Genomic DNA, 13399 nt, shown 5'->3' on the forward strand with positions numbered 1-13399 from the left:
ATAAGGGTTCCAATGCACAGCAAAGGGCATATTTATACAAAAGAACCTTAAATTAGGTGAAATAAGCACAAAAAAAGCACTTTAAAATTTTTCACTTTTCAAAAAAATTTAAAGAATGGGGGGGTATTAGAGAGGTTTTTTAGGTACTTTTTGAAATTCAATATCTCGGTAACGGGAGGAGCTACAGAGGCCATTTTTAACTCATTTTGTAGTATTTTTTATGCTTTTTCGAATGGCGTTGGAACGAATTTCCTGCGAATTTAAATAAAAGAGCTACGATTTTTTCGCAATATACGGATACCACAAAACGTAAACAAGACAAGAAATTACTAATTACCGCGGCGTTGCCATACCCGCTCCTACCATTTTAAATCAACATATTTCTTTTATAGCTGCACACTTCTATATTAGATTATTCGATGATATTGGTGAAAACTACTTATTTTTATTAATCACATTTCAAAACATAACATAGACTGCTTCAAAACATGGGTGATATGATGAGACTTGGCAACGTCGCAAATTGTCGTTCGCACCTCCGTTTTCCAAGACGCTCGCTTATTTTTAATTTTGTATCCTGGCGCGAGTTCACACACGTTTTGTTCCGGTCACTTTGACAGCTAATAACGTCAAAACCAGTCCGATTTCACTAGGCTTGATGGTACTCATTTTTGACTAATTTGGGGACGGCGAATCCATTCCAGCTGTCAAAATGACAGTAACTGTCACTCAATTCGAGACACTGGCGATTTGTGGAGATATCAAAGAAGTAATTTCACCAATGGATTGGGCGCCCCAAAATTAGCCAAAAACCACCCTTCACTCGTTTTGTTTTGATAAAAAACGCGTTTGAGATGCATTATTGTTAATCTGTCACTTTGACAGCTAATAACGTCAAAACCAGTCCGATTTCACTAATTTGGGGACGGGGAATCCATTCCATCTGTCAAAATGACAGTAGCTGTCACTCAATTCGAGACACTGGCGATTTGTGGAGATATCAAAGAAGTGATTTCACCAATGGATTGGGCGCCCCAAAATTAGCCAAAAACCATCCTTCACTCGATTTGTTTTGATAAAAAACGCACTTGAGATGCATTATTGTTATTCTGTCACTTTGACAGCTAATAACGTCAAAACCAGTCCGATTTCACTAGGGTTGATGGTACTCATTTTCGACTAATTTGGGGACGAGGAATCCATTCCAGCTGTCAAAATGACAGTAGCTGTCACTTAGTTCGAGATCGGCCAAACGGTGTTATCAATCAACTCATGTGGGGATATTTTTTGTTTTCTATGATATGGTCCATTTTTTTCCCGTCGCGGTTACGTCATCATTTGCCTTTCTTGTCTATTACGTGCGTTCCGAGCGCGATAGAATTTTGACGTCATCGGCCGCCATCGTTGGCAAATTAATAGGTAGTAAACAAAGCGAAATGTTTTATTTTTGATGTAAATTTTACAATATTTCGATGTAACTACTGCGATACTAGATAGGTACCTAGATAATGTGTGTGTGTGTGTATGTTTCGGGAAGAGAGTTTTGAAAATGCCACCCACCTACACTTTGCAACTATCAAGGGGCCCAGTGAAACATTCTGAAGGAAAACAGAAAAGAATGCCTTTTCTAATAAAAAACACACAATCACAATGAAACAGCCCATGCATATAGGTACCTATTTACTTAGTCCCAAGAACCAAGTTTATTCAAGCCAGTGGTTGTTTCTCAATCAAAGAAACATGGATGCTGACAAGGTGATTTACCTAATATTATAAAAAGGAAGGCCCCTACCTTTTAATGAGCTGCTAATACTAAATAGCTTATGTTTCAGGTAGGTACCTTTCTGGAGTTTGCTTATCATGCTTTGAAAGGGTCCCATTATCAACGGCTGCTGTAAAAGACTCCTGGTGACTGAACAACGAAAGGTGTTTGAAGCAATGGTTATAATGGTGTTGTCAAAATCCATATGCAGAGTGTTGAAATATTTCAGGTAACATTAGAAAGATATAGGACATAGGTACCTAACTATGTTACTTAATATGTAAATTTGATCAAATGCCATTATTTTACAGAATTAGCCCCCCTTGCCTATACTTCTCTGACTACCTATAAGGCTAGAAACAGATGGTGCTACTGTTAAATACAGTATTTTACATCAGATAGGTAGTAGGTTAAATTACTATTTTAATTGTATTCATTATGAAATATACAAATAAAATCTTTAAGAAGAGTTTATTTTTTATCAAAAGTCTAGTTTTCTTCATAAAATTAGATAATTTACCTACCTGCTCTTTGGTACAATAAATTGTTGAACTGAACATGTTAAATAAATCACACAACAAAACAAAATTGATATGTATTTAATGCTGCTGAGTAAATTTACAAAAGAAAATACCTAAATAAGCAATTTAAATCACAAAAGCAAGTTGTTAAAACAGCAACAATTCTGTTGTAAGTTAAAACACTGCTACATCATCACCAAACTGCAAGAACTTCCTAATAGTCTCCAGGATTGGACACACATTGCCTGCCTTTCGTTTCTTGCAAATTTTATGGATTGGGCTGTTAATGACCACTTGTTTGAATGCACCTCCAGTGCTCTTAACTTAAAACTCCAGATAATTAAAATTGAATGTGGTTGTTCCCAAGCCAAAGTTTGATTGGTTTGTTTACTACCAAGTGATGCAACACTAATTAATACACTTAAACAATCCTAAATTAAGTTTTTATTTCTTCTGTTTGTGAAAAAAAATTTCGAAATTTCTTCTGTTTTTGCTGTTTTTAAATTTTTTAAAATTCCTAACCTCAAAATGTTTAGCCGCCGACTGTCAGTAGTGTCAGTTGAGACTGTGCCCTATGTTGCCACATCTTCCACGAGCAGATGTGAACCTAGTGTATTGTTTGTTGCACGGTGCAATCAATCGAATCGTGGGGGGATATTTTTGGGAAGCTTGAAATCTGCTCTATCTTTTGTTTTCTATGACATTTTGACGTAACTTGTCAAATAAGGGAGTAATTCAGGGTCAAAGCGACGTGTGTCAAAAAATATGTGATTTTATGGTGAAGGAACTTTGAAGCCCTCTAGCGGCCAAACGGTGCAATCAATCGAACCATGGGGCGATATTTTTGGGAAGCTTGAAATCTGCTCTATATTTTGTTTTCTATGACATTTTGACATAACTTGTCAAATAAGGGAGTAATTTAGGGTCAAAGCGACGTGTCAAAAAATATGTGATTTTATGGTGAATGAATTTTGACGCCCTTCAGCGGCCAAGCGGTATGACCAATCAACTCTAGGGGGGATATTTTTGGAAAGCTTGAAGTCTGCTCTATCTTTTGTTTTCTATGACATTTGTCAAACAAAGTCAAAGACTTGTCAAATAAAGGAGTAATTTAGGGTCAGAGCGACGTGTATCAAGAAATATGCTATTTTTACAAAAAGCGCATTTTTGGCAAATGTTTAATTTGCTCCAGTGCACAGCAAAGGGCATATTTATGCCAAAGGACCTTAAATTAGGTGAAATAAGTACAAAAATAGTATATTATTAACCAATGTTTTGACAGACAGAAGCTTTTATTGTAAGAGAGAAGATAAGGTCAATAAATGCTGTCTAAACCATGGATAATATAGCATTTTTTCCACTATTATATTATTTATACTAAATAGCCAGGATTGTTTGTATTGTCACCTAAAAATGCATGCACTTACTTATAATACATTGAATCATAAAAATTACAGGCTGTGCTGGTTATTGGTGTGGCTGATGGAGTATGCTAAAACAAAAAGGGTTGATATTAGAGATGACATAATAATAATTGTTAATATTCCAACTAGAGTGGAGAAAATTTGTTATTATAGAACCTACCTGGATTAAACGTATACGGACCAACACCAGATCTCCCCAGGTCGTTTATTAGTTTTCGGAACAACAAACCAATAGGACATATTTAATACAGTTAACAAAATGCCCAATGCAATGTGATTATACTGGCCACTATTCTTGCTGAAAATGGTGGTAATTTACTGACACTGAAGCCCTGAATGGGGGGGTCGAAAAGGATTGCGACTATGGTACAAGGACAACATACATCAATAGGAGTCAGAAGCTACCTACCAGCTTTTCTGGACAAAGTACTTCAACTTTTATCCCAACGATCCATTGACCGGTTTCTGCAAACTTGCTGTTGAACCAAGATCACTTCTACTCCAATACGTATCTTACTATTTTCCTATTTATTTACCTAATAAAATATACTATTTTTACATTATAATCACCCAAATACTAAGCTAATTTTATTATTTACCTTTTGGTTGGGCCCACAACACTTTTTATAGATCCTGTTTCTGAAGCAGTGTTCAGAACAGACTCTGACAAATGTTTCTCAAGCTTGCTAAAAATGTTTAAAGTTAATTCCACCTTATAGGAAATAGACATTTTTAGCAGCAGTAGTACCTAAATGAATCCTAGTTTATAGGGTGGTTCAACATTTGTGGCTCTGTTGAAACTCTAGTCAAATTAAAGTTGACTACCTATAACTTCACTCCTAAAAATTTAAATAATATTAGACAAAACTATCTAATTTTATCACCTAAGTAATAACATACCTAACATATGAAAAACAGGCCATTAAAGTTTACAGTTTTATTGAAAAATAGTATAGGTACCTATTAGGCGTGCGGAATCGTTCGTAGAGGGTTACTCACTTAGAAAAGCTCAAAAACTAAGGGCTGAACATAAAGTAACATTTATTGTAGCCATAAAATTATCACAAGTCATCTAGTCTTTTTTTTTTTTTTTTAACTTTCTTTATGGCTTTCACCACTAGGGTATTCAGCCAGGCCAAGTCAGGTTAGGTCGAGGGTGGCCTACGCCACGTCGGAGCTTAAGCTCCTCCTCTTAGGTCTGATTAAGAAGTTAGCAAGACAACACAACAAAGGATTCAAACTCTTCACGCTCCCGGGCTCTGGAGGAGCTGAAACACTTTTGGAAGAGCCTCGGATGGAAAGGAAGGTGTCAGAGATCTGGAAATGATCCAATAATGTTAAAATCATAAATCAATATTGTTAACTTTCAAAAAATGACAAATGAGTTTAATTATGGTGGATGACGGCGAACCCAACACACCCCGCAGGCATACAGGAGCCTGGATTCCACTTTTAATCAATTCCTGGTACAAATCTCCATTCATTCGGTCACATTGGAACAAAATATGCTCCAACGTGCCCTGCGAACCACAATGACATAATGAAGAGTCCGCTCTTCCTAACATAAACAAATGTTGAGGCACCAAACAATGCCCTGTCCTAATGCGAATAATGGTGGTAATATGCCTTCTATCTTTATAAGTCAGTCCAGAGAACCAAGGCTTAGAGGGAAACGCATCAGACTCGCCAAGATATCTACGACCCTTGCTCAAAAATGTTCGCCTCCAAGCAGTTTGCCACCCAGCAAAATGCCTACGCTTAACCTCCGGGTAAAACTCATCCCAGTCAAGTTGAATGGGCAAGGGTACATTCAAATTCCTACCCAGGCAGGCCAAGAGGTCCGCCCTTTCATTACCCGCAATGCCACAGTGGCTCGGCACATAACATAATTTCACGACCGTGTCGGATTCATTTGCCTCTATAATAATCTGCTTTGTAAGAAAGGAAATGTGATCCAGACGGTGTTTGGATGATGTCCTGGAGATCTTCTGAATGGCACTCTGCGAGTCACTAAATATAATGGCCTTCTTAACCTTCTTTTTAAGACACATTTCAACCGCCTGGTGTATGGCAACCGTCTCAGCTGTACAGATTTGAATAAACCTAGGAAGGCGCGAAGAAAAACTGTAGTCCAACTGGGGACAAAAAATGCCGAAACCGGCAGATGCAGCATCTCTGTCAAGGGAGGCATCCGTGTAAATGTGGACATAATCGGAAAAACTCCCATTAATCTTTTCCAGAAAAGACTCCCTAACCCTGGGATCATCCTTCCGCAAGTTTATGTTGACAAGCGGGACCGTCATCATTTGATAATCAAGATTATAACAAAAATCAGGAAAAACCGAGTAAGACTTAATGTACTCAACAAAATCACCTAGCTCCTCAAACGCACGCACCAAGTAAGGACGGGGTCTGTTAGACAGATATCCCCTAAAACTGTACAGCTCCAAGACTTCCCCCAAACCATCCAAAATGTGATTATTATCATACATAAAGTTTTTCAACACAAATTTCTTTGCTAGCAATCCCATTCTGTACTCCAAAGCCATTTCAGCACATTCAGTCAGCAACAAATTAGTTGGAGTGGATTTCATGCATCCCGTAATAACCCTCAGGGCTTCAAATTGGACCCTGTCCAATTTGCTCTGGTTTTTCTTAGTGATGGGACTCAATAGAAACCCACCAAAGTCAAGATGAGACCGAACTAGACCCTTATAAATAGAGAGCAAGGTGATCGGATCCGCTCCCCACCACACACGCGTAACAGCCTTCATAACATTAATGCCCTTCCTAGCCCCAATACACATCCGATCAGTCTGCTTAGACCAGTTCAAATTTTCAGTCAGTATGATACCCAAATATTTATATTCTTTGACCCATGAGATTACACTTCCCTCATAAGTAATACAGTCAATTGGAAAGTTGTATGATTTTCTTGGCGAGAAAACTATTGCCTTTGACTTATTAGGGGACAGATGCAGGTTCAATGAGGAAAAGAGGGCACCCAGCTGCAACAGAAACTCATTCATTTCCCTAATAATATCTGGAATATTGGGCCCACTACAATATAAAACAATGTCATCAGCATATTGAATTATCCTAATGTTGGTTTTTGGAATTTTATGAATTTTCCGGGTGTAAATATTAAATAAAATTGGACTCAGGGGGGACCCCTGGGGCAATCCTATGGTAACCTTTCGCGGACCCACAATGTTATTATCCAGCAAATCTACGTAAATTTCACGATTAGATAGCAAGTTAAAGATAAGATTTTTAATATCGGTAGATATGCTAGCTTCTCCCAAAATATCATACAATTTATGAATGCTTACGTTATCATAAGCAGCTGACACATCCAGGAAGACTCCCACCGTATACAATCTTGTATGGAAACCTTTAAGGATACATAGAGTCAGGGTAGAAAGACACTCCAAACTACCCTTCCCCCTCCTAAATCCCATCTGGTCACTAGGAAACCATCTCCTATTCTCCAAATCCCACTCTATTCTGTTTTTAATAACTGTTTCCAGGACTTTCCCCACACAAGAATTTAGAGCAATTGGTCTGTAGCTCTTAACGTTTCCCGACTGATGATCTGGCTTCAATAAAGGTAGAATTTTAGTTCTTTTCCATTGAAATGGAATCTCGTGACCAAAGAGTGCCCCATTATACATCCCCAACAACAACTCCTTTGCTCGGACTGGAAGATTCTTAATCATAGAGTAGTAAACATTGTCCATTCCTGGTGAGGTGTCCCTTTTATCCTTCAGTGCGTATTCAAGTTCCAGAAGGGAGAATGGAGGATCACCCCCCCCCCCCTCACCTGGTGTGAAGCAAAATTCGGAGGGAGTCAGCCCAATAGAAGCCTGCTCCCACCCATCCAGCATCTCCACTGCCACCATCTCTGCTATGCTAACCGTCTTACAGTTAGGTCTATTTATACTGCTGCCAAATCTTTTCACTGTTTTCCAAACTTCACCCATTGGGGTGTTACGGTTTAGATTGTTGCAGAATTTGACAAAGGAGGCCTTCTTTTTGTTTTTAAATACAAATTTAGACAAAGCCATGACTCTCTTGCACTCAACAAAATTCTCAATGGAAGCATTAGCTCGAAGCTCTTTAAGTTTTTCTTTACGAAGACATAAGATATTATTACATTCATTGTCCCACCAAGGAGTAGGAGGTTTGGGTTTTTTACCGAGGTAAGGCTTGCGTACAGGGACATTCTCCTGAACTACTTCACTCAGAAACCTTTCAAACTCACTATAATTTGAAATGGAACCCCATTTATTTAGTTTATTCAATGCTGCCACATGATATGAATCCCAATTACAGCCCTTAACATTAAGTTTTGAAACCTTTTCCCTACTTAGGTAACTTGGTGACTGACTCCGACCTTCACCTGAGATTGAGATTTGGATTGGAAAGTGATCACTACTCCCTGTGTCCTCCATTGTACTCCAGGTACAATAAGGGCTTAAGGCAGCAGAAATGACAGAGATATCCGGGCAGGACTTGTTCAAGAGAGGACTAGTGAACCTAGTTGGTGAACCATCATTAAGGATCAAAATATCATTATTATCAAGTATATTATATATGTGATTTCCCATTATGTTGGGTATATCACTTCCCCATAGTGGGTGTTGACTATTAAAGTCCCCCACTATCAGTTTTGGGTGAGCAAACTGATCAATGACACTTTTGAGCTGGTTGAACTCGATTCGAATGTTAGGAGGACAGTACACATTCACTAAGGTAATATTTGAAAGTTTAAGCTTAATAGATTGGATTTGGAAATTAATAGGGATGTTGGCAACTAAGTTGTCAACAATGTCAAACTCTAAACCAGATTTAACAAGGGTAAGGATACCACCTTTACCGTCATTCCTGTCACTTCTGACACATACATATCCCTTTAGAGAGAAAGGCTGGGTATTCCTCAGCCATGTCTCTTGCAACACAATGATGTCAAACTTATTACTATTATTAAATAATTGCAAATTTATGAGATTGGAATATACACTTCGTATATTCCATTGGAGAATACGCAAGAGGCAGCGAACTTGTTACCAAGTATCATCCTCCATCTCTGAAGGAGGACCTTGCACATCTAAAGACACATTCAAATTTTTTAATACATTTTGCATCAACAGCATATCACTGAAATGCATATTTTTCACAATGTTTAACAACGCAAATCTCATTTGTTCAATCTCCTCAGGAGGCTTGTCCACACCCCCTGAATTGGCACCATGCTGTGAGGCCTGCCCGGGGGGGCCCCCCACTTCATGGCACCAAGAAGAACTTGAGTCGAATGCCTTCATACGAGTTGGTTGTGGCACCAAGCACTGTTTCACAGCTTCCCTATCATACCCGGGGGAGATAGAGGGTGACAAAATTTTTCTTTTTTTTACATCTGAGCGTCGTGACGCCAGTTGTGATGCTACACTACTGTAAGAGGGGTTTTTCTCTAATGTTTCCCTATTTTTACTTTTCTGGTATATATCTCTGTTGTTAGATACCTGGCTAAATCCCTGTACATTCTTCCCTTCCCGCTCACGCAAATTGGGGAAATCCCCAGCCTGCCTTGAGAAAGAGGACTTTTTAGTTTTTGGAAGCATTTTATCAGCTTCATAAAAAGAAATTCTGTCTACTGACATATATATTTTAATTTGTTTCTGCCTTTGGTATTCGAGACATTCCTTGTTGGTTGACCTGTGGTTGTTACCACAGTTAACACACCTAAAGTCCTTTGTACAATTATCCTCTGAGTGGCCTTGGTCCGAACATTTTGCACATTTAGGCTTACCTCTGCACTGTTTTTTAGTATGGCCAAAGAGAAAACAGTTAAAGCACTGAGTGACGGGCATTATATAATTTTCTACCTCCATTTCAACACCATACAAATTAATTGACTTGGGGATACTTTTTCCAGAAAATGTCAGTAGACACGTTCCAGTCTTTATAAAAACAACTTCCTTCTTCTCATTTAGTGACCTCCTGTTAAATCTAACTACTTTTAAAATATCCACAGTAGACTGAACATTATTCAATATTTCCTCTAAAGTGAAATCAAATTGTACACCTCTAATAATACCCTTGGAGCAGACATTATACTCTGGAATATAAAGATTATAGCCTTTACCGGCCAACTCACTATGCGAGACGAAACTGTTAGCTGCCTCAGCATTACTGAATTCAATTATAATTTTGTTTTTACCCTTACGCAGGGGCCCACGAACGTTTTGCAGTTTGAGTTGACTGAGCATCTTAGCTATGGACAAAGGGTGCATATTACCAACATTATTGTCCCTGGGGCCTTCCACAACCACAGTAAAAGGACCCAAGGAGTTGCCCTGATAGAAGTACTTGATCCTGTCATCATGTTTGGCATTTGAAGGATTATTAGTAACTTGGGGATCACCGGCTAAGCCGGAGTCCCCGGGGTTGACCCCCATTTTAAACTTATAAACAACCTAACCTAAAAGTTAACCCAGTGGAATCCAAGCTTATGAACTAAAATACCTGTTGGTTTCAATGGAGATGAAGTCAGCACGCAACTACCGAACACTTATTAGATCAAATTTTCTGTCGATGGGTGTAATTAACACAGGAAAATTGTTAGTAATTTCAGACGACCTCGCAGCGAAACGGAGCCGAGCGATTCCAACTCATATTTTTGTATAGTCAAGTCATCTAGTCTCTGAACTATTCTAAAATTATTCAACCTAACCTAAGTCTTCTCTCTTCTCTAGGTTTTCTTGGCGGTCGGCCTCTTCTACCGGCAACCAAAATAATAGAGATATGGGAATTATTTTCGTTACAACAAAACGTAAACAAGAAATTACTAATTACCGCGGCGTTGCCATACCCGCTCCTACCATTTTAAATCAACATATTCCTTTTATAGCTGCACACTTCTATATTAGATTATTCGATGATATTGGTGAAAACTACTTATTTTTATTAATCACATTTCAAAACATAACATAGACTGCTTCAAAACATGGGTGATATGATGAGACTTGGCAACGTCGCAAATTGTCGTTCGCACCTCCGTTTTCCAAGACGCTCGCTAATTTTTAATTTTGTATCCTGGCGCGAGTTCACACACGTTTTGTTCCGGTCACTTTGACAGCTAATAACGTCAAAACCAGTCCGATTTCACTAGGCTTGATGGTACTCATTTTCGACTAATTTGGGGACGGCGAATCCATTCCAGCTGTCAAAATGACAGTAACTGTCACTCAATTCGAGACACTGGCGATTTGTGGAGATATCAAAAAAGTGATTTCACCAATGGATTGGGCGCCCCAAAATTAGCCAAAAACCACCCTTCACTCGTTTTGTTTTGATAAAAAACGCGCTTGAGATGCATTATTGTTAATCTGTCACTTTGACAGCTAATAACGTCAAAACCAGTCCGATTTCACTAATTTGGGGACGGGGAATCCATTCCAGCTGTCAAAATGCCAGTAGCTGTCACTCAATTCGAGACACTGGCGATTTGTGGAGATATCAAAAAAGTGATTTCACCAATGGATTGGGCGCCCCAAAATTAGCCAAAAACCACCCTTCACTCGATTTGTTTTGATAAAAAACGCACTTGAGATGCATTATTGTTATTCTGTCACTTTGACAGCTAATAACGTCAAAACCAGTCCGATTTCACTAGGGTTGATGGTACTCATTTTCGACTAATTTGGGGACGAGGAATCCATTCCAGCTGTCAAAATGACAGTAGCTGTCACTTAGTTCGAGATCGGCCAAACGGTGTTATCAATCAACTCATGTGGGGATATTTTTTGTTTTCTATGATATGGTCCATTTTTTTCCCGTCGCGGTTACGTCATCATTTGCCTTTCTTGTCTATTACGTGCGTTCCGAGCGCGATAGAATTTTGACGTCATCGGCCGCCATCGTTGGCAAATTAATAGGTAGTAAACAAAGCGAAATGTTTTATTTTTGATGTAAATTTTACAATATTTCGATGTAACTACTGCGATACTAGATAGGTACCTAGATAATGTGTGTGTGTGTGTTGTGTGTGTATGTTTCGGGAAGAGAGTTTTGAAAATGCCACCCACCTACACTTTGCAACTATCAAGGGGCCCAGTGAAACATTCTGAAGGAAAACAGAAAAGAATGCCTTTTCTAATAAAAAACACACAATCACAATGAAACAGCCCATGCATATAGGTACCTATTTACTTAGTCCCAAGAACCAAGTTTATTCAAGCCAGTGGTTGTTTCTCAATCAAAGAAACATGGATGCTGACAAGGTGATTTACCTAATATTATAAAAAGGAAGGCCCCTACCTTTTAATGAGCTGCTAATACTAAATAGCTTATGTTTCAGGTAGGTACCTTTCTGGAGTTTGCTTATCATGCTTTGAAAGGGTCCCATTATCAACGGCTGCTGTAAAAGACTCCTGGTGACTGAACAACGAAAGGTGTTTGAAGCAATGGTTATAATGGTGTTGTCAAAATCCATATGCAGAGTGTTGAAATATTTCAGGTAACATTAGAAAGATATAGGACATAGGTACCTAACTATGTTACTTAATATGTAAATTTGATCAAATGCCATTATTTTACAGAATTAGCCCCCCTTGCCTATACTTCTCTGACTACCTATAAGGCTAGAAACAGATGGTGCTACTGTTAAATACAGTATTTTACATCAGATAGGTAGTAGGTTAAATTACTATTTTAATTGTATTCATTATGAAATATACAAATAAAATCTTTAAGAAGAGTTTATTTTTTATCAAAAGTCTAGTTTTCTTCATAAAATTAGATAATTTACCTACCTGCTCTTTGGTACAATAAATTGTTGAACTGAACATGTTAAATAAATCACACAACAAAACAAAATTGATATGTATTTAATGCTGCTGAGTAAATTTACAAAAGAAAATACCTAAATAAGCAATTTAAATCACAAAAGCAAGTTCTTAAAACAGCAACAATTCTGTTGTAAGTTAAAACACTGCTACATCATCACCAAACTGCAAGAACTTCCTAATAGTCTCCAGGATTGGACACACATTGCCTGCCTTTCGTTTCTTGCAAATTTTATGGATTGGGCTGTTAATGAGGACTCCTTTGAATGCACCTTCAGTGCTCCAGTGCGCTTTCCAGATAATTAAAATTGAATGTGGTTGTTCCCAAGCCAAAGTTTGATTGGTTTGTTTACCACCAAATGTTGCAACACTAATTAATAAACTTAAACAAGAACCCTAAATTAACTTTTTATTTCTTCTGTTTGTAGTTTTTGCTGTTTTTAAATTTTTTAAAATTCCTAACCTCAAAATGTTTAGCCGCCGACTGTCAGTTGAGACTGTGCCCTATGTTGCCACATCTTCCACGAGCAGATGTGAACCTAGTGTATTGTTTGTTGCAGTAATACCTAAACGGACCGATTTTGAAAAAAAAGTATTTATTCATGTCTCTAAAAAGAGAAGGGTTCTCTCGCAACTTAAAGAGCACCTTGCGTGTCACCCTTTACGGGGCTGAACTAGACTCGCCCTCCCCCTACATTCATGCACACGACGGCAATTACTGCAGTATTGGCCCATCTCATCTGCGGGTAATATACCTTATTACCCCCAGATATCATCCGCCGCTTTATAGGTACCTTACTTACTTTATTTTTATAATAAACGAGGCTTACTTACTTGTGACCTGAG

The 13399-nt window shown here is 38.3% G+C and overlaps 1 protein-coding gene and 2 long non-coding RNA genes across 3 annotated transcripts in view; 2 read left to right on the forward strand and 1 right to left on the reverse strand.

The window, feature by feature from the left end:
- LOC145726366 (uncharacterized) overlaps nucleotides 1–2231 on the forward strand; it is a 58953-nt gene extending 56722 nt beyond the window's left edge. The window contains exons 2-3 of the long non-coding RNA XR_014177579.1: nucleotides 1498–1991; nucleotides 2074–2231. This is a non-coding gene — a long non-coding RNA (uncharacterized LOC145726366). The remainder of the gene's footprint in view (nucleotides 1–1497; nucleotides 1992–2073) is intronic.
- A 6516-nt stretch (nucleotides 2232–8747) lies between these two features.
- On the reverse strand, nucleotides 8748–10226 carry LOC145726359 (uncharacterized). The gene has a single exon (XM_081975408.1). It carries the CDS (start codon nucleotides 10163–10165, stop codon nucleotides 8774–8776), a length of 1392 nt encoding a protein of 463 aa, XP_081831534.1. The 5' UTR covers nucleotides 10166–10226; the 3' UTR covers nucleotides 8748–8773.
- Nucleotides 10227–11485: 1259 nt separating this feature from the next.
- On the forward strand, nucleotides 11486–12465 carry LOC145726370 (uncharacterized). Its single transcript, XR_014177584.1, has 2 exons — nucleotides 11486–12225; nucleotides 12308–12465. It is a non-coding gene; the product is annotated as an uncharacterized LOC145726370 (long non-coding RNA).
- The last annotated feature ends 934 nt before the right edge of the window (nucleotides 12466–13399 follow it).

Source organism: Ips typographus, linkage group LG3 (assembly GCF_016097725.1).
Source record: "Ips typographus isolate SLU linkage group LG3, UJ_Ityp_2.0, whole genome shotgun sequence".
NCBI classification, from domain to species: domain Eukaryota; kingdom Metazoa; phylum Arthropoda; class Insecta; order Coleoptera; family Curculionidae; genus Ips; species Ips typographus.

Bases quoted from the DNA above. Each gene is read 5' to 3' on its own strand.
- LOC145726359 (XM_081975408.1), bottom strand. From the start codon at position 10,165: ATGGGGGTCAACCCCGGGGACTCCGGCTTAGCCGGTGATCCCCAAGTT.